This window comes from Martes martes (assembly GCF_963455335.1).
Source record: "Martes martes genome assembly, chromosome: 4".
Lineage (NCBI taxonomy): Eukaryota > Metazoa > Chordata > Mammalia > Carnivora > Mustelidae > Martes > Martes martes.
This window is the reverse complement of record NC_137891.1, coordinates 154,893,363-154,919,575: the sequence shown is the minus strand read 5'-3', so window position 1 is coordinate 154,919,575 and position 26,213 is coordinate 154,893,363. Positions and strand designations below refer to the sequence as shown.

The 26,213-nt window shown below is 44.2% G+C and overlaps 1 protein-coding gene across 1 annotated transcript in view; it reads right to left on the bottom strand.

Moving 5' to 3' along the window:
- Positions 1-25,733, bottom strand: part of LOC308341707 (uncharacterized protein) — a 42,468-nt gene extending 16,735 nt beyond the window's left edge. Inside the window, exons 1-12 of the mRNA XM_080801706.1 lie at positions 25,474-25,733; positions 24,344-24,485; positions 23,523-23,567; positions 22,919-23,046; positions 21,795-21,919; positions 21,268-21,422; positions 20,719-20,825; positions 20,438-20,628; positions 20,209-20,342; positions 19,250-19,314; positions 19,029-19,105; positions 16,295-16,460 (exon numbers count right to left, since the gene is read on the bottom strand). Coding sequence (XP_080657832.1) covers positions 16,295-16,460; positions 19,029-19,105; positions 19,250-19,314; positions 20,209-20,342; positions 20,438-20,628; positions 20,719-20,825; positions 21,268-21,422; positions 21,795-21,919; positions 22,919-23,046; positions 23,523-23,567; positions 24,344-24,485; positions 25,474-25,731 — 1,593 coding nt within the window. The 5' untranslated portion in view covers positions 25,732-25,733. The remainder of the gene's footprint in view (positions 1-16,294; positions 16,461-19,028; positions 19,106-19,249; positions 19,315-20,208; positions 20,343-20,437; positions 20,629-20,718; positions 20,826-21,267; positions 21,423-21,794; positions 21,920-22,918; positions 23,047-23,522; positions 23,568-24,343; positions 24,486-25,473) is intronic.
- Positions 25,734-26,213: the final 480 nt, after the last annotated feature.

The window sequence follows — 26,213 nt, the reverse complement described above, 5'->3', positions numbered from 1 at the left end:
CTGCTCCTGGTAGGGGCATCTTTACTAGGGCAGGTCTGACTGTGAGCCAACACAGTGGGTCTCTCCCTCAGAAGATGAACGCAGTCCCCCTGCATGTACCAAGTCTGCTGACCATAGAGTGCTCCAAAGAATCAGTACAGTTCTGGTGGAAATAGGACCAGGCTTTCTTTCTTTCTATTATTTTTAATTTTTCTTTTTTTTTCCCCTTTGGAATCAGGCTTATGGTGTTTGTTTTGTTGTTGTTGTTTTTGTTTCCTTTAATCTTTTTTTTTTTTTTTTGATAAGGCTTCTTTCTTTTTCTGTTTCTTTGGACACAGGCTTATAGGTTTTGTTTGTTTGGTTATTTGTTTTCAAAGAGTACAGAATGATGATTATCAAGGAGCTAGTTGGGCTTGAAAAAACCATGAATGATACTACAGAATCCCTTTCTGAAGATATAAAATCCCTTTCTGGAGAAATAAAAGAACTAAAATCTAACCAAGTTGAAATAAAAAAAAAGTTATTAATGAGGTGCAATAAAAAATGGAGGCTCTTACTGCTAGGATTAATGAGGCAGAAGAGAGAATTAGTGATACAGAAGAACAAATGATGGAGAAAAAAGAAGCTGAGAAAAGGAGAGATAAACAACTACTGGACCATGAGGGGAGACTTCGAGAGAGAAGTGACACCATGAGATGAAACAATATCAGAATAATTTGGATCCCAGGAGAAAAAGAAAGCGAGAGAGGGGCAGAAGGTATATTGGACCAAATTATAGCAAAGAATTTCCCCAATTTGGCGAAGGGAACAAGCATCAAAATCCAGGAAGCACAGAGATGCCTCCTCAAAATCAAGAAAAATAGGTCCATACCCTCTCATCTAATAGTAAAGCTTACAAGTCTCAGTGACAGAGCTCAGGACAAGCAGTCTGTAACATACAACAGTAGAAATATTAAATTGGCAGCAAGCCTATCCACAGAGACCTGGCAGGCCGGAAAGGACTGGCATGATATATTCAGAGCACTAAACAAGAAAAATATGCTGCCAAGAATAGTATATGCAGCTAGGCTGTCACTGCAAACAGGAGACATAAAAAGCATCCAGGACAAACAAAAACTAAAAGAATTTGCAAACGCCAAAAGAGATCTACAGGAAATTTTAAAAGGGGACCTCTAAACAGAGAGAGAGCCTAGAAGTAACAGACCAGAAAGGAACAGAGACAATTTACAGTAACAGTCACCTTACAGGAAGTACAATGGCACTAGATTCATATCTTTCAATAGCTACTCTGAATGTAAATATTTATTTCTTTTATTTTATTTTTAAGTTAACATACAATGGATTATTTGCTTCAGGGGTACAGGGCTGTGAATGTCCCAGTCAAAAGACACAGAGTATCAGAATGGATAAAAAAACAAGACCCATCGATATGCTCTCTGCGAGAAACTCATTTTAGAACCAAAGACACCTCCAGATTTAAAGTGAGGGGGTGGAAAACAATTTACCACGCTAATGAACATCAAAAGAAAGCTGGGGTGGCAATTCTTTTTTTTTTTTAATTTATTTTTATTTTGACAGAGAGATCACAAGTAGGCAGAGAGGAAGGCAGAGAGAGGGGGGAAGTAGGCTCCCTGCAGAGCAGAGAGCCCGACGTGGGGCTCGATCCCAGGACCCTGGGATCACGACCTGAGCCAAAGGCAGAGGCTTTAACCCACTGAGCCACCCAGGTGCCCCAAGGGGTGGCAATTCTTATGTCAGATAAATTAGATTTTAAGCCAAAGACTAAAATAATAGATGAGGAAGGAGACTACATCATGCTCTATCCAACAAGGAGATCTAACAATTTTAGATATCTATGCCCCTAACATGGGAGCAGCCAATTATATAAACCAATGAATAACAATATCAAAGAAACACATCGGCAATAATACAGTAAGAGTAGGGGACTTTAACACCCCCCTCACTAAAAAGTTCAGATCATCTAAGCAAAAGATCAACAAGGAAATAAGGGTTGTTTTTTTTTTAATTTTTTATTTATTTTCAGCGTAACAGTATTCATTGTTTTTTCACCACACCCAGTGTTCCATGCAATCTGTGCCCTCCCTAATACCCACCACCTGGTTCCCCACCCTCCCACCCCGCCCCTTCAAAACCCTCAGGTTGTTTTTCAGAGTCCATAGTCTCTCATGGTTCACCTCCCCTTCCAATTTCCCTGAAATAAGGGTTTTAAACGACACACTGGACCAGATGGACATCCCAGATATATTCAGAACATTCCATCCCAAAGCAACAGAATACACATTCTTCTCTAACACCCATGGAACATTCTCCAGAATAGATCACATCTATCTATAGGTCACAAATCAGGTCTCAACCAGCAGCCAAAAGATTGGAATCATTCCCTGAATATTTTCAGACCACAATGTTTTGAAACTAGAACTCAACCACAAGAGGAGCGTTGGAAGGAACCCAAATACATGGAGGCTAAAGAACATCCTACTAAAGAGTGAATGGAAATAAAAAGAAAAAAAAAGAAAAGGAAACACAATTGTTCAAAATCGTTGGGACACAGCAAAGGTGCTCCTGAGAAGAAAGTATATAGCAATACAGGCCTTTCTCAAGAAGCAAGAAAAATCTCAAGTACACAACCTAACCCTACACCTAAAGTAGCCGGAGAAAGAACAACAAAGGAATCCTAAACCCAGCTGGAGAAGAGAAATAGTAAAGATCAGAGCAAAAAAAATCAATGAAATAGGAACCAAAAGAATAGTAGAACAAATCAGCAAAACTAGGAGCTTGTTCTTTGAAAGAATTAATAAGATTAATAAACCCCTGGCCAGACTTATCACAAAGAAAAGAGAAAGGACCCGAATTAATAAAATCATGAATGAAAGAGGAGAGAGCACAACTAACACCAAGGAAATACAAACAATTATAAGAACATATTATGAGCGACAATACACCAGCACATCTGACAATCCGGAAGAAATGGATGCATTCCTAGAGATGTATAAACTACCAAAACTGAACCAGGAAGAAATTGAAAACCTGAACAGACCCATAACCAGCAAGGAGATTGAAGCAGTCATCAAAAATCTCCCAAACAAACAAGAGCCCAGGGCCAGAGGGCTTCCCAGGGGAATTCTACCAAACATTTAAAGAAGAATTAATACCTAGTCTCCTGACGCTGTTCCAAAAAAATAGAAATGGAAGGAAAACTTCCAAACTCCTTTTATGAGGCCAGCATTCCCTTGATCCCCAAACCAGACAAAGACCCCTTCAAAAAGGAGAATTACACACCAATATCCTTGATGAACACAGATGAGAAAATTCTCACCAAAATACTAGCCAATAGCATCCAACAGTACATTAAAAGGATTATTCACCATGACCAAGTGGGAGTTATTCCTGGGCTGCAAGGTTGGTTCAACATCTGCAAATCACTCAATGTGATACAATGCATTAATAAAAGAAAGAATGAGAACTGTATGATATTCTCAATAGATGCTGAAAAAGCATTAGACAAAGTACAGCATCCATTCTTTTTTTTTCTTTTTCTTTTTCTTTTTTTTTTTACAGCATCCATTCTTGATCAAAACTCTTCAAAGTGTAGGGACAGAGGGTACATACCTCAATATCATCAAAGCCATCTATGAAAAACCCACAGTGAATATCATTCTCAATGGGGAAAAACTGAAAGCTTTTCCGCTAAGGTCAGGAACATGGCAGGGATGCCCATTATCACCACTGCTATTCAACATAGTACTAGAAGTCCTAGCCTCACCAATAAGGCAACAAAAAGAAATAAAAGACATCTGAATAGGCAAAAAAAAAAAAAAAGCCAAACTCTTGCTCTTTACAGATGATATGATATATATATATTTTTTGATCTGATATTTTATGTGGAAAACCCAACAGACTCCACTCTAAAACTGCTAGAACGTATACAGGAATTCAATACAGTGTCAGTGTCAAAATCAATGCACAGAAATCAGTTGCATATCTATACACCAACAGCAAGACAGAATAAAGAGAAATTAAGGAATTGATCCCATTTACAATTGCACCCAAAACCATAAGGTACTTAGGAACAAATCTAACCAAAGAGACAAAGAATCTATATTCAGAAACTGATAAAGTACTCATGAAAGAAATTGAGGAACACACAAAGAAATGGAAAAACTTTCTGTGCTCGTGGATTGGAAGAACAAATATTGTGAAAATGTCTATGCTACCTAAAGCAATCTACACATTTAACTCAAACCCTATCAAAATATCATCAATTTTTTTTCAAAGAAACGGAAAAAATAATCCTAACATTTATATGGAACCATAAAAGACCCTCAATAGCCAGAGGAATGTTGAGAAACAAAGCCAAAGTTCATGGCATCACAATTCCAGACTTCAAGCTCTATTACAGAGTTGTAATCATCAAGACAGTATGGTACTGGCACAAAAACGGATACATAGATCAATGGAGCAGAATAGGGAGCCCAGAAATGGACCCCCAACTCTATGGTCAACTAATCTTTGACAAAGCAGGAAACAATGTTCAATGGAAAAAAGACAGTCTCTTCAACAAATGGTGTTGGGAAAATTGGGCAGCCACACGCAGAAGAATGGAACCAGACCATTTCCTTACACCACACACAAAAATAGACTCAAAATGGATGAGTCCTCAATATGAGACAAGAATCCATCAAAATCCATGAGGAGAACACAGGCAGAAACCTCTTCGACCTCAGCTGCAGCAACTTCTTCCTAGAAACAGCGCCAAAGCAAGGGAAGCAAGTGCAAAAATGAACTATGGGGATTTCATCAAGATCAAAAGCTTTTGCACAGCAAAGGGAACAGTCAACTAAACCAAAAGACAACTGACAGAATGAGAGCAGATATTTGCAAGTGACATATCAGATAAAGGACTAGTATCCAAAATCTGTAGGACTAGATAAAGGACTAGTATCCAAAATCTGTAAAGAACTTACAGACTCTACTCCCAAAGAAAAAAGAATGCAATCAAGAAATGGACAGAAGACATGGACAGACATTTCTGCAAAGAAGGCATCCAAATGACCAACAGACACATGAAAAGTGCTCAAATTCACTTTCAGTCAGAAAAATATAAACCAAAACCAAAACCACAGTGAGATATCACCTCACACCAGTTATAATGGATAAAATTAACAACCCAGGAAAAAATAGATGCTGGGAAGATTGTGGAGATCAGGAACCCTCTTACACTGTTGGTGGGAATGCCAGCTGGTACAACCATTCTGAAAAAACAGTGTGGAAGTTCCTCAGAAAGTTGAAAATAGAGCTACCCTATGACCCAGCAATTGCATTACTGGGTATTTACTCTAAGGATACAAATGTAGTGATACGAAGGGGCACATGCACCCAAATGGTTATAGCAGTTATAGCAGCAGTTATAGCAGCAATGTCCACAACAGCCAAATGATGGAATGAATCTAGATGTCCATCAAAAGATGAATGGATAAAGAAGAGTGGTATATATACATATATATTATATATATATGTACATATACCACATATATATATATATATATATATATATATATATATATATAGCAGGCATCAAATATGGCATTTAAAATCTTGCCATTCATGATGTGGATGGAACCAGAGGGTATTATGCTAAGTGAAATATGTCAATCAAAGAAAGAAAATTATCATATCATCTCTCTGATATGAGAAATTTGAGAGGAAGGGCGGGGGGTCTTGGAGGGAAGGGAGGGACAAAAAGAAACACGATGGGCCTGGGGAGGGAGACAAACCATGAGAGACTCCTAATCTCAGGAAACAAACTGAGGGTTGCTGAGAGGTGGGAGGAGGGATAAAGTGGCTGGGTTATGGACATTGGGGAGGATATGTTCTATGGTGAGTGCTGTGAATTGTGTAAGACTGATGATTCACAGACTTGTACCCCTGAAGCAAAAACTATATTATATGTCAATAAAATTTTTTTAAAAAGACCCATTGATATGCTGCTTGCAAGAGACTCACTTCAGACCCAAAGATACCCTGAGATTGAAAGCAATGGAGAACCATTTATCATACTAATGGACATTAAAAAAAAAAAAAGAGAGAGACAGGGTAGCCATACCTACAACAGACAAACTAGGTTTTAAAGAGAAGAGGTTTATAAGAGATGAACAGGGGCACTATATCATAATAAATGGGTCTATCCAACAAGAAGATCTAACCATTATAAATATTTATACCCCCATCTTGGGAGCAGCCAAATATATCAATCAATTAATAACAAGCTTAAAGAAACTCATTGATAATAGTGCAATAAGAGTAGGGGACTTCAACACCCCACTCACAGCAACGGACAGATCATCTAAGCAGAAAATCAACACGGAAACAAGGGCTTTGATTGACACACTGGGCCAGATGGACATAACAGTTCTATTCAGAGATTTTCATCCTGAAGCTGCAGAATACACATTCTTTTCAAGTGCATATGGGACATTCTCCAGAACAGATGGCATACTGAGTCACAAATCAGGCCTCAACCAGTAGAAAAAGAGCGAGATCATACCATGCATATTTTCAGACCACAACATGAGGAAATTTGAAGTCGACCACAAGAAAAAAACTTGGGAAGGACCACAAATACACAGAGGTTAAGAACAGCCTACTTAAGAATGAATGGGTTCACCAGGAAATTAAAGAAGAAATAAAATATACACATGGAAGCAAATGAACATGAAAACATGACAGTCCAAAACTTTGGGATGCAGCAAAGGTGGTCAAAAGAGGGAAGAATATAGCAATCCAGGCCTTCCTCAAGAAGCGAGAAGAGTCTCAAATACACAACTTAACCTTAACCTAATGGAGTTCGTGGTGGTGGGGCACAGCAAATAAAGCCTAAAACCAGCAGAACAAGGGAAATAATAAAGATTAGAGCAGAAACAAATGATATAGAATTAAAAAAAAAAACCACTGTAGAACACATCAATGAAACTAGGAGCTGGTTCTCTGAAAGAATTAACAAAATTGGTAATCCCTCACCCAGAGGTATCAAGAAGAAAAGAGAAAGGACCCAAAAACATAAAAGGACAAATGAAAAAGGAGTTATCACAACCAATACCACAGAAATACAAACAATTATAAGAGAAGATTGTGAGCCAACAAATTGGGCAATCTGGAAAAAATGGACAAATTCCTAGCAACATATAATCTACCAAAACTGAAACAGAAAGAAATAGAAGATTTGAACGGACTCATAGCTAGTGAAGAATTGAATCAGTAATCAAAAATCATCTAACGAACAAGAGCCCAGAGCCGGATAACTTCCCAAGGGAATTCAACCAACATTTATTATTTTTTTAAAGATTTTATTTATTTATTTGACAGACAGAGATCACAAGTAGGCAGACAGGCAGGCCGAGAGAGAGAGGAGGAAGCAGGCTCCCTGCCGAGCAGAGAGCCCGATGCGGGACTTGATCCCAGGACCCTGGGATCATGACCCGAGCCGAAAGCAGAGGCTTTAACCCACTGAGCCACCCAGGTTCCCGAATTCTACCAACATTATAGAAGAGTTAATAGCTATCCTTTTGGAACTGTTCCAAAAATTAGATACGGAAGGAAAACATCCAAACTCATTCTGTGAGGCAACAATTACCTTGATTCCAAAGCCAGACAAAGACTCCACTAAAAACGAGGATTACAGACCAATATCCTTGACACACACAGGTACAAAATTTCTCAACAAGTAACTAGGAAATTGAATTCAATGGTCCATTAAAGAATTATTCACACAATCAACTGGGATTTATTCCTGGACCGTAGGGGTGGTTCAGAATCTGCAAATCAATCGATGTGCTACACCCCATTTATAAAAGAAAGGATAAGAAACATATGATCCTCTCAACAGGTGCAGAAAAAGCATTTGATGGCATCCTTTCATGATAAAACCCTCAAGAAAGTAGGGATAGAAGGAACATACGTCAGCATCATAAAGACCATAAGGGAAAGACACACAAGTAATACCATCCACAATGGGGAAATAGCTTTTCCTCTAAGGTCGAAACATGACAGGTCTAAGGTCTACTCTCACCACTGTTGTTCAACATAGTACGGGAAGTCTGAGCCTTGGTAATCAGACAACAGAAAGAAATAAAAGGCATCCAAATGGGCAAGGAAGAAGTCAAACTTTGAGTCTTTGCAGGTGACATTATAGTCTATGTCAAAACCCAAAAAGAGTCCACCAAAAAATTGTGAGAACTGGTACATGAATTCGGCAAAGTCCCAGCATATAAAATCAATGTACAGAAGTCTGCTGCATTTCTATACACCAATAATGAATCAGCAGAAAGAGAAATCAAGGAATCAATCCCATTTGCAATTGGATCGAATACCATAAGATATCTAGGAATAAACCTAAACAAAGGGGTAAAAGATCTGAAAACGATAAAACACTTATGAGAAAATTAAAGAAGACACAAAGAAATGGAAAGCAATCTCTATCAAAATACCACCACCCTTTTCCCCAGAGCTAGAAGAAACAATCCCAAAATTTGTATGAAACCAGAAAAGACCCTTAATAGTCCACGGAATGTTGAAAAAGAAAAGCAGAAGGAGACATCACAATCCCAGACTTCCAGCTGTCATCATCAAGAGAGTATGGTACTGGCACAAAAATAAACACAGAGATCAATGGAATAGAATAGAGAATCCAGAAATAGACCCATAACTATGTGGCCAACTGGTTGACAAAGCAGGAAAAACTATCCGTGGGAATAAGACAGTCTCTTCAACAAATGGTGTTGGGAAAACTGGACAGTGACATGCAGAAGAGTGAAACTGCACCACTTTCTTACACCGTACACAAAAGGAAAACTCAAAATGGATGAAGCACTTAAGGTAAGACAAGAAACCCATCACTTTCCTAGAAGAGAAAACAGGCAGCAACCTTTTTGACCTCAGCCACAGCAACTTCTTCTAGACACATCTCCAGATGCAACAGGAAGAAAAACCAAAATTCTACCTATTGGACCTCACCAAGATAAATCCCCGCACAGAGAAGAACACAGTAAACAAAACTAAAAGGCCATCGATGGAATGAGAGAAGATATTTGCCACTGTCTTATCAGATAAAGGGCTACTATCCAAAGTCTATAAAGAACTTCCCAAAGTCTACATCCATAAAGCAAAAAAATCCAGTCAAGAGATGGACAGAAGACATGAGCAGATATTACTCCAAAGAGGATGTACAAATGGACAACAGACACGTGAAAAGATGCTCAACACCACTCATCCTCAGGGAAACACAAATATTTCAAAACCACAATGAGTTACTATCTCACACCAGTCAGAGCGGCTAAAAAAACAACTCAGGAAACAACAGGTTTTGCTGAGGCTGCTGAGAGAGGGGAACCCTCTTGTACTCTTGGTGGGAATACAAACTGGTGCAGCACTGTGGAAAACAATATGGAGGTTCCTCAAATAGTTAAAAATACAGTCACCCTACAACCCAGCATTTGCACTATTAGATATTTATCCAAGGAAACAAAAATAGTGATGTGGAGGAGCTCATGTAATGTTCATCATCACTAGCCATCAGGGAGATTCAAATCAAAACCACATTGAGATACCACCTTACACCAGTTAGAATGGCCAAAATTAGCAAGACAGGAAACAACGTGTGTTGGAGAGGATGTGGAGAAAGGGGAACCCTCTTACACTGTTGGTGGGAATGCAAACTGGTACAGCCACTTTGGAGAACAGTGTGGAGATTCCTCAGGAAATTAAAAATAGATCTTCCCTATGACCCTGCAATTGCACTGCTGGGTATTTACCCCAAAGATACAGATGTAGTGAAAAGAAGGGCCATCTGTACCCCAATGTTTATAGCTCATGTACTCCAAATACAAACCTGCTGTCTATAGCAGCAATGTACAAAAGTCAAAATGTGGAAAGATCCTAGATATCCATCAGCAGATGAATGGATAAAGAAGTGGTATATATCTATATCTTTATCTATCTATATCTATATCTATCTATATCTATATCTATATATCTATATCTATATCTATATCTATATCTATATCTATCTATCTCAGCCATCCAAAAGAATGAAGTCTTGCCATTTGCAAGGATGTGGATGGAAGGAACTGGAGGGTATTATGTTAGGCAAATAAGTCAAATAAAAGATAAATACCATATGATTTCACTTGTAGACGGAATTCAAGAAACAATACAGATGAATATAGGGGATGGGAAGGAAGAATAACATGAAATAAAAACAGAGAGGGAGGCAAACCATAAGAAACTCTAAACTACAGGAAACTGAGGGTTGTTGGAGGGGAGATGAGGGGGGGGAAGGGATAAATGGGTGATGGGCCTTAAGGAGGGTACCTGTTGTGATGAGGACTGAGTGTTCTATGTAAGCGATAAAGCACTAAATTCTACTCCTGAAAACGATATACTCTATGTGTTAACTAACTTGAACTTAAACTAACTAAATACATACGTCTGCGTGTGTGTGTGTGTGTGTGTGTATACATAAAATAATCCCATAGTCCTCGTGACACAAGTAAGGCACAAAGAGCTTAGCTACCCTGGCCAGGGTCACACTCCTGGTAAGAGGTGGAGCCAGCATTCACCCCAGGCAGTGTGGCCCCAGAGACCTTGCTGTGAACCATTTGCTGAAAACCACCTTCCAGCCCACACGTGGTAGCTGCCAAACTTTGCAGGGGACATTTCATGTTTCTTCTATTTGATCCAGTATTTCCTGGGAGCAGGACTGTATTTCAGGCATCAACCCCCCATATTGGCACAAATGCAAGCCTCCCTATGCAGAGCAGTTTCTGTGAGCAGGTATAAGAGCACACCACGTGACTAGATGTAGCAGTCATTGAGAAAGATGCTCATGGAGAATTATTTAGGATGTGAGTAGAGCTGAGGAAAGTGAGGAAAGCAGAATGCAGAACTGTCTGTCGAGAATGAGCTCAAGTCTTAGTCAGTTGTGCGGGCATGGTCAGCGTTTCTTACCCAGTCAATTATCTTTCTCATTCATCTGGTATCAGACACCCCAACCAAGGAGTCTTTGACGGTTGCAAAAAAGCAACCTGAGTCCTTAGTTTTCTAAAGTCTGGGAGAGGGCTGTGTCTATTGATGATGCCCAACAAATTCTTACTGCTTGACAAATGAATGGAGGAGGAAATCAGGATCATATTGGACCCATTAGGTCACTGTCTTAAAAAGACTAGGTACAGGGCGCCTGGGTGACTCAGTTGGTTGAGCAACTGCCTTCGGCTCAGGTCATGATCCCGGACTTCCCGGACTGAGTCCCGCATTGGGCTCCCAGCTCCTTGGGGAGTCTGCTTCTCCCTCTGACCTTCTCCTATCTCATGCTCTCTCTCATTCATTCTCTCTCAAATAAATAAATAAAATCTTAAAAAAAAAAAGACTAGGTTCACTTTGGGTTGCCACATTTTAAAGGGAAATGAGCATTTTTATTCCTAGAGGCTTCCTGGTTCTGTTAACAGGCCACAGGAAGGCAGACGAGTGGGTGCAGTCGGTCCCCAAGGCGGCAGCTTGAAGGGATCACTCCAGTGGGTAGAGAACACCAGGTATTCCTGTTTCTGGGACTGATAACATTGGGTTGGATGCTGATGCAATATATCATACCTTGTTGACTTGTACTCCCCTATAAAGATTGCATGTCCCAGCCAAAATGATTTCAATCCTGAATATTTGCGTTCTTTCCCCATCCAAGTGGAGACGCAGAACTCTCATATTTATTCTTGGCTGGGGACATTGTGTAGCAGGACTTTCTACCTGGAATGATCTGTAAGTTATTCTGAGGAAGTGAGGGTTCCTGACCCAGTACTCTGCTTGGTGTTGGCATGCAGTAAAGCTTTCAAAATATTTTCTCAATATTTGCATAGGATTTCCAAAGCACAGACATAACCACTGTACATTTTATTAACCTTAATTTACAGACAAGAAAACTAAGACCCAGGGACTTAGTTGACTTTGTCAAGGTCACAAAGAAAGTAAATGTCGCAGATAGGACCATGACCTCAAATTCGTCCTCCAGTTTTGCTAGTGCTGGACTGCCTTTTATTATGCATAATGATTACTCTGCGTTGGCATGATGCTGATGCTTTCATATATTTCTACCTAAATTTTTAATATACCCTATCTTAGAGCACACACCAGCCTCTGGATGATCTCCAGTCTCATCTCAGGCCACGATCCCACCAGGTGGCGGCTCCTGGAAGACGCCATTACTTTTTCCTGCCCAGAGCTTTGGTGCTTGCTGTTTGCTCTACTGGGAATGTTGTCCCTTGCTCTTTGCACTGTCAGCTGCTTGTCATCCTCCAGGTTTCCCCCATGAATGTCTTCTCTAACCAGGGGCCATCTCCAATCTCCCTCTCTAAGTAGATACTCCTTGCTAGTCTCTCTCATAGCAGCATGTCTTCTTCCTTCTTGGCACTTACTACCGGGTGTATTCACACTCCTTAATTGTTTAGTTGAGTCTAATCGGTCTGCCCATGGAATGAAAGCGTAAGACGCAGTACATCTCATACCCTGAGACCTTAAGATAGTTCCCTGCACATAGTAGGGGCTCAGGAAAGTGTGTCAAATGACATAACAGGGGCAGAATTCAGCAGATTTCTGCATTGCATAGCATGATGATGTTATCACTCTCATGAAAACAGCTTTAATGAGAAATCTCTTTCTTGGAGCAGCATAGATAGAAGGCAATGACAGGAACCAGACGGAAGCAAGTTGGCCAGCTTGGGGTTGTTGAGCTCACTCAGGTACAGCAGTTGTGTGGCTTGAACTTAGAGTGATCTCTCTGGGGCTAGAGAGGGGACTGCCCCCAAAGATGTATAGGACTGTGACTGGTTGGGAGAGGGATGCAGGACGAGGGAAGTTTGCTCCCAGGGTCTGTCTGGGCAGCCCCCTGCCTTCTTTGTCCAGGGACGTAGGGCCTGGCTGGTGACAGTGGTCTCTTGAGGGGCCTTCCGTTCTGTCATATTTCTGATACAGTGGACAGAGAGCCTGGACAAAATTGTATCCTGGGCCCACCCATTCTCCTATGCCCATGCACTTCGGTTTGGACAGTCCCTTGGATTCCTGAACATCTATGAGCCTGACTTCCCTAAGGATTGTTTTTTTTTTTTTTTTTTTTTTTTTTTTACAACTGACAGGATCAGCATTGGTGGGAGAGGGTGGGGCTTCCTGCAAGTCAAGGGCTCAGGCACCATGTGGGGAGGAATCCTGGAGCCTGCAGCAAAATTTTGGGGAGTTAAGGTCCATGCATGTCCTGTTTATCCAGAAGCCTCTTCTGGGAATTTCTCAGTCTGTGCATGACCTGATCATCTTTCTCTTATAGGTCCCATGATCCCAAATGTGTTTCTTCTGCCAGTGGATTGGTGAGTTGGCACCTACCTTCCCTGCCCTTCCTATCCCTGTCTTTTGGTGCTGGCTGACCATGACCCTTCCATGCCCTTCCCTTCCCTGCTGTGTCCTCGCTCAGTCAGGCATCCCATCAACTGGACAACCTAGCCTTCTAGTCCCCTTTCTTAGTTAAGCTGCTCAGTGTTAAGACAGGGAGAACACAAGAAAGCTACTGGCTGGACAGCAAGTGAGGCTCAGATACATTATCCTTCTGGGTTTGTCGTTTTCTTTCCGGACAGGCATCTATCTATTCTACTGGCTTCGTTTTTCTGGTAAGACTCTGACTAAGACAAATTTTGGTACCAAGAATGACTCTAGAGAAACAGAATCTTAACAAGTTTTCTCACTAGGTTCTGGGTTTCATGAATTGGTTCTCTACTAGGATTATTTGGAAAGGGACTGATGACTCTAATACCAATGGTAAAGAGCACACCAGTAGCCCAGGGCCTGATGTTGCAATACACAAGACTTCACCATTGGATGCTGCTAATCAAAGTCTTGGAAAAGGCAAGGTTCTGGTGATCAAGTATTGGATGCCTTAAAACATGTTAGTCAAACTAAGGAGCATAAGAAGATTGACTAGATGTCCATGTTGTACTGAAGATGTGGGAAAAGGAAAGAACAATGTGGAGGATCCAAATTCTCAGACCTAAATAAATAAATAATCTGAAAGCTTCTGTGTCTGCACTGAAGATCACTCTGACCTGTAGCAACAAGCTTTAGCCAGGGCCCAGATTCTGATGAAACTAAACGCAAGTGTCATCCTGCCCATGCCTGAATTGTCAGCAAACTGAATTCCATATCTTGCAGCACCTCAACTGTTACAGTGAGGACGCTGACAAATGGGACTCTGACAACTGGAATGAGGACATATGGGAAGAGCCTCATGAGCTGGAACCATCAAACCCCCATATTCTACTGAGTCTTCTTTGCCAGTTGGGGAGGATATCCATTCCAGCTAGGCATTCCAGAACAAGAGAAATAGCCTCAGGATAGGTTTGGGTATACAGCACCAGCTAATGGCAATAACTTGCAGGGTGGAAGGAAGGCTCTCCAGGGGGCTGTATTTGCTTTAAATCAATGGCCACTATATGGGGCTGTTTCTCCCATAAATAGGACTCACCCATCCAGTACTCAAGGGATGAAAATAGGAGCAGAACCACTCATTTTTACCCCTAGTGATCTGATTAGCAAACTAGGGAGTACTTATCCCTGTAACCGTGTGCTGTGTTGTCCTTGTGTTCTTACATCCAAAAGTAAGAGTGCTTCCACCAGGAGACACAAGAATGACTGCATGAAGATAACTCCTGGACACTTTAGGCTCCTCATGGGTCTAACTCAGAAGCAGTGACTGTACTGGATCTATCTTGATTACCAAGGGGGAAATTGGCAGTTTCCTTACCATGAAGGTAAGAAAAAATATGCTTGGAATGGAGGAAATACATGGGCATCTCATAGAACTACCTTGCCCTGTCATGAGAGCAAATGAGAAAATGCTGCAGTCCAGTTCAGGCAAGACAGTAGTGGCCCAGACCCTTTCAGAGTGAGGGTCTGGGTCATGGGACCAGGCAAAAAACACATCGGCTGAGGGGCCGATAATAACCGAAAATAACCGAATGGATATTAAGGATGGCCATGTCAGGGCACCTGGGTGGCTCAGTGGGTTAAGCCGCTGCTTTTGGCTCAGGTCATGATCTCAGGGTCCTGGGATCGAGTCCCGCATCAGGCTCTCTGCTCAGCAGGGAGCCTGTCTCTCTCTCTCTCTCTCTCTCTCTCTGCTTACTTGTGATCTCTCTCTGTCAAATAAATAAAATATTTTAAAAAAAGGATGGACATGTCATAGGTTATAGAAATAAAGAGGGTAGTTATTTCTAGCGTTTTCCTGCTTTGTTATGAATATGATTATGCATGTGTGCACATGGGTGTCAGATTTTTTCTTCGTGTCTTATGTCCTGCACAGAAACCAGACATGTGATACTAATAGTCAACTTTGTATCATAGCATGTAGGTCACAGGATTTCATGGAGAAGAGAATACCCTCCAATGACTTTGCTTCGTGGTTGGGGAAAAGGATCAACACACATTCAATCATATGAAGATTAGTTGGTGGAAGTGTGACTTTATTATACTTAAATTGCAGATGAAGTATGGTTGAATGGAATGTGTGAATGGTAAGAGGACAAATGGTAGACTGTGATGACTAGCTTTATGTGTCAACTGGGATTGGCGGAGTCCCCGTTATTCAATTAAACAAAAGTCCTGATGTTGCACTAAAAATTTCACGGGTACTGTTAGCATCTGTAATCAATTGCATTTAAGAACAGGATATTTCCTTGATAAACAGGGAGGCCTAATCCCCTCATTGAATAGCCTTAAGAGCAGATGTTTAGAAGATAGAAAATGCAAGAGAAGAGACTCTTCCTTAGAGGTTCCGTAACACCTTTGTTGTGCCAGGGAGACCCATTCCCTATTTCTGATCGGCTAAGCTACAGGATCATCAACTTGTGCTCTTTTAAGGAACCAAGTCTGTGTAATGCAGTTAAGCAGCAAGGAACACAAAGCAGGCAGAAAGGAACAGCAACGGGGAGAGGGCAGACAGCCTGGGGGACAGGCAGCGGATCGTGACTTACATGGATAGTCAGAGGTACAGCTGGGTTGGAGAAAGGTAACAGGCAAACAGGTAGGAATCTTGGGAAAGGGTGAGATGGAGGAGGGCAGACAGTCTGATGCACAAGGGGAGGAGAGCAGGAGGCTGGCAGTGGGCAGAGTGAAAGCAGGAAGTAGGCAGAAGACATCAGACAGGAAAGACTGACAGCAAGACACGATGGCAGGCAGGAAGCCGTCGGGGCTCATCCTTGTCCCCAAAGAGTTAGAGGAGCTTCCTGAGATGCAGGTGGATCCCATTCTTGGACATCATCACAATACTTGGAGTGGGAACAGGGACCCTGAAAGGATCTGGTGCCAGCTCAAAGCGGAGCAGGGTCAGGGCCACCGCCACCTTCATCTCGTTCATGGCAAACTGCTTCCCGATGCAGTTCCTGGGTCAGGGAGAGAAAAGGAAATGAAAAGTGCCCTCCTCCCCTGCCAGGAATAGCACATACAGGGCCCTCCTGCGTGGACCCAGCCCAGTTCCCTTCCATCAGGACACACACACATCTCTACGCCTACCCCACCTTGCTTGTTTCACACTCTCCCCCTGACTTTGACAAAGCCTACAGTCTTCCAGGATTAGCTCCTACTCCTATCTGTGCTCTTAGTAGGCCTGAAATTCTGTTACAAGAAGGTCAGCACCTTGAGCCTCAGGACCAAGTCAAATGATCACTAAAACAGTTAATTATTACATTGTTCGCTCTCTGCAAAGCCATTTCTGGTTTCACAATGGGGAGAGCAGGACAGAGCACCATAGTGGGTGGGCTGGGCCATCCTTCAGGCCCTAACCATCTGGGGCACACAGGGGTCCAGATCTTCAGAGAAAGGACAAGGCAGAGTTGGGTAATGAACTCAGTATGGCACAGAGAAGCTTCTGCAGGGACAGAGCCTTAGTGACGCTCAACCTGCTGCACCATCTGCCTGCCAGGTTGGGTCCAGACTCCCGCTTCCCCCTCGGTCCCTCAGTCAACCAGCTGCTGTAGTCTTCCAATTCTACTGCAGAAATGTCTCTGCTTGCCATCCCTCTACCTCCTCACCCAGACTTTTCTGTCTCCTGCCTCCATTCCCTCTCCTGAAGCCCCAGCTCAGAGTCTCCCATGCCCTCCATCACAGGTACAACATGTCCACATGCCTCAGCTGACGTCAAAGTCCTCTCTGGGTTGTTGGCTCACTCACTTGTCACCTGCTCAACACTTCCTCTTCCCAGCTCAGCTCCTGCTGAGGAGATCCCAGAGAATGCCCTCCCTCCATCTCTGCCTGCCACATGCTCAAGGCTAAGGGCAATACCAGCCTGCCCTCACCCCCACCTCTGCCCACTGTGCCTCTTCATTCCTGGACCCTGACATCACCCTAATAGTTTACTGAAGGACACATCACTTTCCCGAGCTGGACACTGCCAGGAACATAGCAAGAAAGAAGTCTCTTTTGAGTGGAGGCATTTATTTCTTAACTGTGAACTCCTGGAGGCAAGGGCACTATGCCATATCATAGCAGAGGACTTGGCACACAGAGACAGGTTTAATAGGCAGTCTTAAAACTGAATGATGTCTCTTGAACTGAAAAAAAAAAAACAAAAAAAAACCACCCCGACTGGAATAAAATGAGTAACCATTAGTTCTAAGCTAGGAACTGAGCTGTCTACCCCCTCTCCTGTCTCTACTGGCAGCCACATGACTTGCACCAATGTCTAGGAAGAAGGACTCAATCCCAAGGAGAAACAGATCCTGGAGTCAGTATCTGGAAGCACAATTTGCTTAAAGATGTTGTGTGAAATTGGGTTCACTCAGTATGTGAAGGATTGCCAGATTTCTGAATTTGGAAAAAACATTTTTCTAGTAACTGCTTACAACCTTTCCTGCAGTTACTATTTATAGGACACTCTCAGCAGCACTGGAGGATTTCACAGCAGCCACGATGGATAATAGTCATCCCACTGAACAGCTACTTCACGTGTGCTTTACATTTTACACACTAGGTAACGTTCAAATGCCATGTGTCATATATATACAACAGATTGTATTTTCTTCCAAAAGCAATTAAATGTCCTCATTTTTATATATATGCCCATCTGGATGATGACTCCAAGTGTAATATTAAGGTATGTAGAGCCCAGATCATATGTACTGATTGAACAACTGGGAAAACGGTCAAGTGTACATGACCATTACCATAGAGTCAATAATTCATTTGGTTGGTGAAAATATAGCAACAACACCTATTAGTTGAGTACTTTATGAAGCACTTAAGAGACACAGGAACCTTTCCTGTGTATGGCTGAAGTATGTGAGGCATGTAGGAAGCTGAGTATGGAAACACATGCGATGCAGTCAATGGTGCAATGTGGAGGCAGAATGGGGAGCTGAGTAGAAAAGGCTGGTTTGAGGGCGCCTGGGTGGCTCAGTGGATTAAAGCCTCTGCCTTCGGCTCAGGTCATGATCTCGGGGTCCTGGGATCGGATACCTCATCGGGCTCTCTGCTCTGCAGGGAGCCTGCTACCCTTGCTCTCTCTGCCTGCCTCTCTGCCTACTTGTGATCTCTGTTTGTCAAATAAATAAATAAAATCTTTAAAAAAAAAAAGCCTGGTTGAGTGTGTGCAACAACAACATTTGAGTCGATCCGTCTTTGACTTTGACAACACTTGAAAATTAAATGTGAGAAAATCTAATTCTATAAAGTCATACTCACAAAATGAAGAACTGACAAGAGTACCCTGAGCTGTGGAACACCCACAGATACTGAATTGTGGCTGGAGATTGTGTAAGAGCAATGGGTCAAAGTCTCCATGGCACTCAGTGATTACCAACTTTCTTTGCGTAGAGACACATACCTCTTTCCCAGCACTCCGACATGCCAGGGCATATCTACAGAAACCCACATAAATGTAGCAAGTCACAAACATCAAGTATGTACCCCCAAAATAGCCCCTGCCTCCTCCCATTCTGGTACAAGTACCTCACCTTGATCCTCCTGAGAAGGGCAGGAAAGCATGGCTGTGTCGAGAGGAACCCGGTGCAAACCGGGAAGGGTCAAACACCTGCAGAGGGAGCACCAGGACCAGGGCACGTGTGGTGAAGCCCTTCCTTCCAATCATCCAAGGGACAGCACACCCAGAGGTGGGCTAGGAAAAGGGTTTGATCTGGAGAGGTCATCCCACCTCCTCCTCCCAAGGTCATCATACCTCTGGGTTTGGCCACACCTTTGGGTTGTGGTGAAGGGCATAAAAGGAGAGCGTCACTATGAATCCTGTGGACCAGAAGAGAGAAGGCTAGACATACATGCCTGTGGGGCCCAGCTGCACCCCCACACAGCTTGGCAGCCACCTTGAGAGCCACTCCTCATCACTGTGAATGGAATGATAGTGTTGCAGGAGAGTGCAGGAGAGATGGGGCAGACATGGTACAACAGGTGTGCATGTGTGCACAGATTAGATTAACCATGACCAGGCTGAGAAGCAGGAAGGAACTGGAGGCTTACTTTTTAGAGCAACTCAAGGGACAACTCACATTTATCAACTACTATCCCTGACCTCTTGGAAATATCCAGGAGCACCTACTTCCTCACAATAACCCTCCAATGAAGGCTCACATCTCCATCATTCCCATGAGGCACCTGATTCTCAGAGAGACCAAGCAACTTGCCTCTGACCGCCCAGCTCGGATGAGGCAGGGCTGGGATTCAGAGCAGAGAGGAGAAGAACAGTGGCCTCCAGCCATGGCAGGGATCTCAGATCTGGTCATCAGCTACTCTCTGCCATTATCATGAGGACTCCCTGGAGACTGGACCATCTGAGCCATGATGGTGAATTCTCTGATCTCTCTGATTAGCTGAGACCCTAGAAGGAAAGACTACATCTCCCCCGGTCCCGTCTGATTTTCTCTCAAGCACTCAGATCTCAAGGAATGAGAACATTAGGGCAAAACCCAAAACCACATTCAGAGACTATCAGGTTTTTATTTCTTGGATTTAAGCTCTGTGCAAAGAACACCATATACCTCATTTGAACAACAAATGAAGTACTGGTTTTCCTGAGGGGGAAAGGTGTCTCAAAGACATGCACAAACTGGTTTGTGCGTGTGTATTTCTGGTCTCCATGCATTCCTGCCGAGAGGTTATGAGTGAGAATGGGGAAGTTCACACCTTTGGGTAAGGAGCGTCCGTCAGGGAAGGTGATGGGCTTGCTGAGCTCTCTGCCAACACCTGGAACTGGTGGGTAGAGTCGCAGTGCCTCCTTGATGCACATGGTGGTGTAGGGCATCCGGTCCAGGTGGCCGCTAAAACAAAGCTATCCTGAAGGGCGGGGAAGGCCCTGGCAGCCAGGGAATTCTCTACTTGAGAGGGCAGGGCCTCCCATCTCATGAGCACTCACCAGGGAATGGAGACACCACCCCCCAGGAGGTTCTGGATCTCCTCCCGGCATTTCTGCTGATGCTCTGGGTGTGTGGCCAAAGCATAGAGGATCCAGGAGATGCCGCTGGCTGTGGTGTCATGGCCCCCAAACATGAAGGTGTCCACTTCCGCACGGAGGTCCTTGTCAGAAAAGTTGCTCCCGTTCTCCATCTGGGAAGACACAGAGAGAGGGCAGGGTTTGAGTTTTAGCCCTCCTCCACACTCGTGGGCCAAATCTCAGGCCTTCCCTGCCACACTCACTTGGGCAAAGAGGAGGATGTCTAGGAAGTCCAAGTGCCTCTTGCTCCTGACCTTCTCCAGCTCTCCTTCCTCCTGCAGCTGAGCCTTCCTCAGCTTGATTACTCGGTCTGTCCAGAACAGGGTTCCCAGGCAGAGCTGAACGCTCTGGGTGCCCAGACACAGACACTAAAAGTAGCCCACCTGCTCCCTGTGCCCCAGTCAGGGTGCCAGGTGGGTCAGGCAGAGTGTGGGAGTGGGTGTGTTTGTTGGGGTGAGAGCTCTAGCACCAGGTGCTTGCAGGTCATCACTCCCCTCAACAGAACAGCCCAAGGAGGCTCTGCTTGAATGCTGCTGGCAGGGGCTCTCACTCAACCTTCACCCATGCGGTGACACGTGTAGCTGCTTGCATAGCACCTGGCACCCTAACACCTGCACCAGAGGAATACCCGGGTGGGTGTTTCCCAGGTCCTGGAAGGGCAGCCCGGGGCAGGACTCAGCCTGAGGGTCAGGGCCAGACCCTTTGGGATGTGCCTGATGAAGGAGCGGAGCTTCCCAGAGGGGAGATACAACCTGTGTGTTGATGGGCAAGCTGGCAGGCCCGGTGGTTCCAGCGGCCTTCAGGGGTCAGCCTGTAGATGATGTCTTTCCAGTAGAAAACATTCCTCATCCGAGAAAACACCAGGTTGTTCAGGTCCCGAATGGCCTGAAGGTAGGACTGGGAGTTCCTGAAAGGGGAGGATGCAGAATGGGCTGGATGGAAGGAGGCATCTGACCTGGAGTGTGGTGGGCCTGTGTATGGAGCATTCCTCAATCAATGGGACAGGCAACTCTAGGCATTTGTCATGTTGTTCTTATACCCTCGAGACTCTCAGCCCTTTATGAGGGACATGGGAATCCAGGTTTCTTCCTGGGGCAGAGAGCAGGGTCTGTGCCTAATGAAGGTTTGTTGCGGGCTGAATTTAACTGGGGCCAGGGGTTCTCTGCAGAATGTGACTCTTTGGGCTGGTTAACATTTGAGCTGTCCGAACTGCCTCTCAGATATGTTCACCCAAGTTGGTAAGAAATAGGACCCTGCACCTAATAAGGATTTCACTAACCTTTCTGTCTGGTGGTTGGCCTGGTCACCGAAGGCACACTTCAAAATGGTGTCCAATGTCATCAAGGAGATGTGTCCAAAGATCTCCAGAGATGAGTTCTGGCTGAGGAGCTCCTCCCATTTGCCCTGTGGTAGAGGGACACAGATATCTTTCTCTACTCCTTTAGAAGACCCATGCTGACAAGGCTAGACTCTCTCTCTGCCTCTCCAAATATTCTGAAAGATGCCCTCACTTTCTAAAGCAGTTGTGTTTCATCAGTTTAGGACCATATAGCCATTTGTTTGTAATTTGGTGAGTATTTTCTCAGAATACACTCTGAGAAAGTTGTTAGTTAATTTTCATTTAATTAATCATGATCTCTTACCATCTGACTTAGGAAGATGTTTGGTGATAACCAGCTTTTAGCAGATCAGAAAACATTGTTTTTTCAGGGGACTCAGGGGAAACATTTGTGTCTTGGGGTTGATCTACACATGAAAAACAAGTGAAGTCCCAATTTAGGGAGCAATAGTCAAGGCAAAGGAAAGGTCAAAGGGCTACGACTGGGGTTTCTGAACAAGGGATATCAGGACTGCAGTTCCGCTTTTGCAACAAATGTCCATTGAGCACAGTGAGTGAGAAATAGAGTCATGCTCAGAGTTGATGTTATGGCAGGACCCAGCTTTGGAGATAGAGACCTGGTCTCCATTTCCCTCCATGGAGCACCTAAAACCCATCAGAAGCCTTCAGCCCCAGCCCAGAGCCCACCTGAGTGACCTCCTGGGATGTCCACCATGCCTTGAAGCTCCTACTGCCCAGACCAGCCAGGCAAAGCTTGTCCTGTTGTCTAGGAGCATTGACTACTCTTCCTGCCCAAATCAAACACATGGAAGCGGGAGGAGAAGGGACGCTTTATCCACCACGACTAACTCTCTATGGGCAATGAGCAAAGAGTGGAAGAAAACGGGTGCCTGGGTGCTTTTCTGTTCCATCTATCCTCAGTGGCCCTGTCTAATAATATGGTATAAGTGGGTTGAATCCGGGAGCCATGTCTAATGGATGTCTGAAGGACACAGCTGTCTGAGAGTGGACTTTGTGAACTGTGCTGTGGGTGTGAGTGTGCAGGTGAGCAGGGTTGAACTTACCAGCATCACTTGGACAGAGTCAGCCATGAGCCCCACATAGGGCTTCAGGATTTCATAGTGGAAGGCCGGGGTCAGCATTCTCCGGTGCTGGAACCACGTCTGCCCATTCAACAGGAGCAAACCATACCCTGGACCACAATGGGTGTGTGTTGTGGGGGAAGGAACCTCCCAAAAGTTGTCTGGGGACAACTGGGGAGGAACCCAGGGTGTCAGAAGAAGGGCATCCCGGGCAAGGCAGGAAAAGACAGTGCATGTCAGGAAGGGGACTTTCCAAAGCCTGGTGCACAGGAAGTGGTTATGACAGCTGCAAAAATCAAACCTGAAACAGAGCTGGGGCTGGGTTATAGAAGGACTTAAGTGAAAAGTTGGGCTGAGATCATTGGTGGGGACTCAGAAGTGATGTGGGATAAACTAAGAAGCAGGAGGTCTCCCCCACCATCAGGAAGGGGTGAGGTTTTTATTAGAAGAAGAGAATGGAGACTCAACTCAGAGTTAAGTGAAGTGACTGTGGTGCTGGTCACTTCTTATTTAATCTGGGTCAAATGGATAGGTGTTGGTAAACCTAAGCAGAAGGTAAACCACAGTCTTAACTAAATGTACTTACCTATCCAGGGAGCTAGGAATCTGTAGGAACCATCAGACTTTGGATCTGAAAGTAAGAAGGGCATTACAGGAAACTGGAGGTGACCAACGTAGGCATGATGTCCCCAGGAGGTAGCTGTGTTTCAGACCATTGTCCCCCATCCCTTTCTGATGATTGTTAGCTGGCATCTAGTGTCAAGCCACCTCCTACTTGCTTCCAACGCGAACTCTCTTTCTTTCCTGATAGTCACTGAAGGCTCGGGAAGGCAGACTCAAAGTCCCCCTGCAGAGCCCCACTGGATCAGGTAGGTATACTCCACAGAAAGAAGGGCTCTGTTTTAGAGCCAGTGAAAAGACAGAATCTCAGGTATTTTTAGAAATCATGGTGACTCAGCCATACCATTACTCATCATAGAGAACACTTAGAAGTACCAAACTGAAGTTATCTTGTATAAGAAATTGTCTTTCAGAATCTGGAATTGTCTCAGTTTGGTTAAGAAAGGAAGGAAAGACGGCACCAGCCAGGCAGACAGGAGGAAGGGAGGAAGGAAGGAGGAGAGGAAGAAATGGAAGGAAAGAAGGGGAAAAGAACAGAATGAACAGTGCACAACAGAAAGGATAAGAGAAAGGAATAGAAAAGGAAAAAAGCAGCCCAACGCAGCTGTTTCCACATTCAGTTTAAGTAATATCTGGCCTTCTGCTGGCTTGTGTGCTGGGAGGGTCATAGGTAGAGGCTCATGTATTGATAGCTGAGCCTCCAGCGTCTTGTGCAAGTTCACAGACCCGTGGGCATGTATCCTAGAGGGAAGAGCTGCTTCAACAGGTATGCGGGTGTCCTCTCACCAGATCGTGCCAGGATCAGCTTCATGTAGTCAGGGTCGTATATCACGACCTCCATTTCTGTGCCCCATAGCCAGCGAGGACAGGCACGTGGAAATTTCTCTACCCATTTCAGTAGGAGTTGTAGCTCCTCTTCTTTTTGCAACTGTCACCAAAAGAAAGAGAAATCAGTAGGGGCACCTGGGTGGCTCAGTGGGTTAAAGCCTCCGCCTTCAGCTCAGATCATGATCTCAAGGTCTTGGGATCAACCCTCACATCGGGCTCTCTGCTCAGCGGGGAGCCTGCTTCCTCCTCTCTCTCTGCCTGCCTCTCTGCCTACTTGTGATCTCTGTCTGTCAAATAAATAAATAAAATCTTTAAAAATAAAAAAAGAAAGAGAAATCGTAAAACCTTTCTTCTGGTTCCGTGGCTAGATCCAGGGGTAAGGGCAGGATGGGCATAGGAAGAGAGTTCTGGATCCATCAGCAAACTAAGTGTTCAGAACTGTTTCTTATGACCTTGGCTCTGATCCAGACTTTCCTGGCTGTCCAAGGTTTATCCTAAGCCAGGTTATGTCCCATTGTCGAGTGGAGTTAGTGGCCTTCACAATCAACAGCCTACAGAAACTTGTCAGGGATTAACTCCATAGTGCACAAAACTACTGGAAGCCAACAGTTGCATGATAAACTACAACTTTTATAACATGGTAAGCAATTTTGCCATACAATTTTATCTGGAGCATAAAGTAGATTGTATTTCAAAATTTAAATTTGTGTATTAGTACTACTTTGATGACAACAGATTAAGAGACCATGACACTAGAGGATAATTAATGTTATGATGGAGGGAAGCCCAAGTTTCTGGGGAAGATTTGGACACTCTGAATTGGCCATTAGAATCCCTTCCTCATGAATTTGTTCATTCATCAAATCATCATTTACCAAAATGCTATTGGGTTACTTGGGTCTGTTGACTACAACTACTCAATGGACTTTGACCATTTGTTGAAACCATAAACCCTTGGAGAGCCCCTCCACATGTGGGCTTTCCCTTTGCCACGGGCAGCCCTCACACCAAGCCAGTGCTGGCACACAGCTAGTGTTCGGTGGGTAGTGGCTGCCTACCCTTCCATCCCCAGTCCAGTCCCTTCCTACCTCATGCCTATGCCCGAAGAGCCAGTGGGAAGGAGGGGACGGGAACTCCTGGACTGCTCTGAGCAGCCACCGCCTGTGCAGGTACAGCTGTGCTGCCTTGAGCAGCAGCAGAACCAGCGCTAGCACGGAGGCCACTTGCAGGAGCCCAGAGACACTGCCCAGGGTTCTGGTGACACTCAGCACAGAGACACTCATGGTGCAGGTGGATCGCTGACTCTCCCTGACTGTCCCTGACTGTTGCTGACCTCTCCTGATCATCCCAGCCCAGAGAGTCAGGAGAGGATTGCCCTGCCCACCTGGAGGGAGGGTGAAGGGTGAGGGCAGGGCTTAGACGGGACTTCTAGAGTTCATTAACTGTGAGGATGTTAATGGGAAACTGTGGGAGGAAAGCTTTGTCAGCAGACAGCGAAAATGGCTGGGCATGCTTGCACTTGCTCCTCTCCCTGTTATTCAACAAATATTTCAGGAGCACCTACTCTGTGCCAAGGAGTTGCTATATGCTGGGACACAGCTGCCAGCAAACATGAATCCTGACAGCAGACATGAATCCTGACTGCAAAAACTTCACAGTCTAGTTTACCAAATGTTCAGGAAGGGGGTTTGGTTTGATTATTATCCCATTTGTGAGAGGAAAACAGTTACAGAGAGCTAAAGTGGTGTGACCAGAGGAAAACCACCACTGAGAGTGTCAGCTGTGATTAGAATCAGGGGTCTGCAAACTGTCTGCCTCAGCTGCCTCT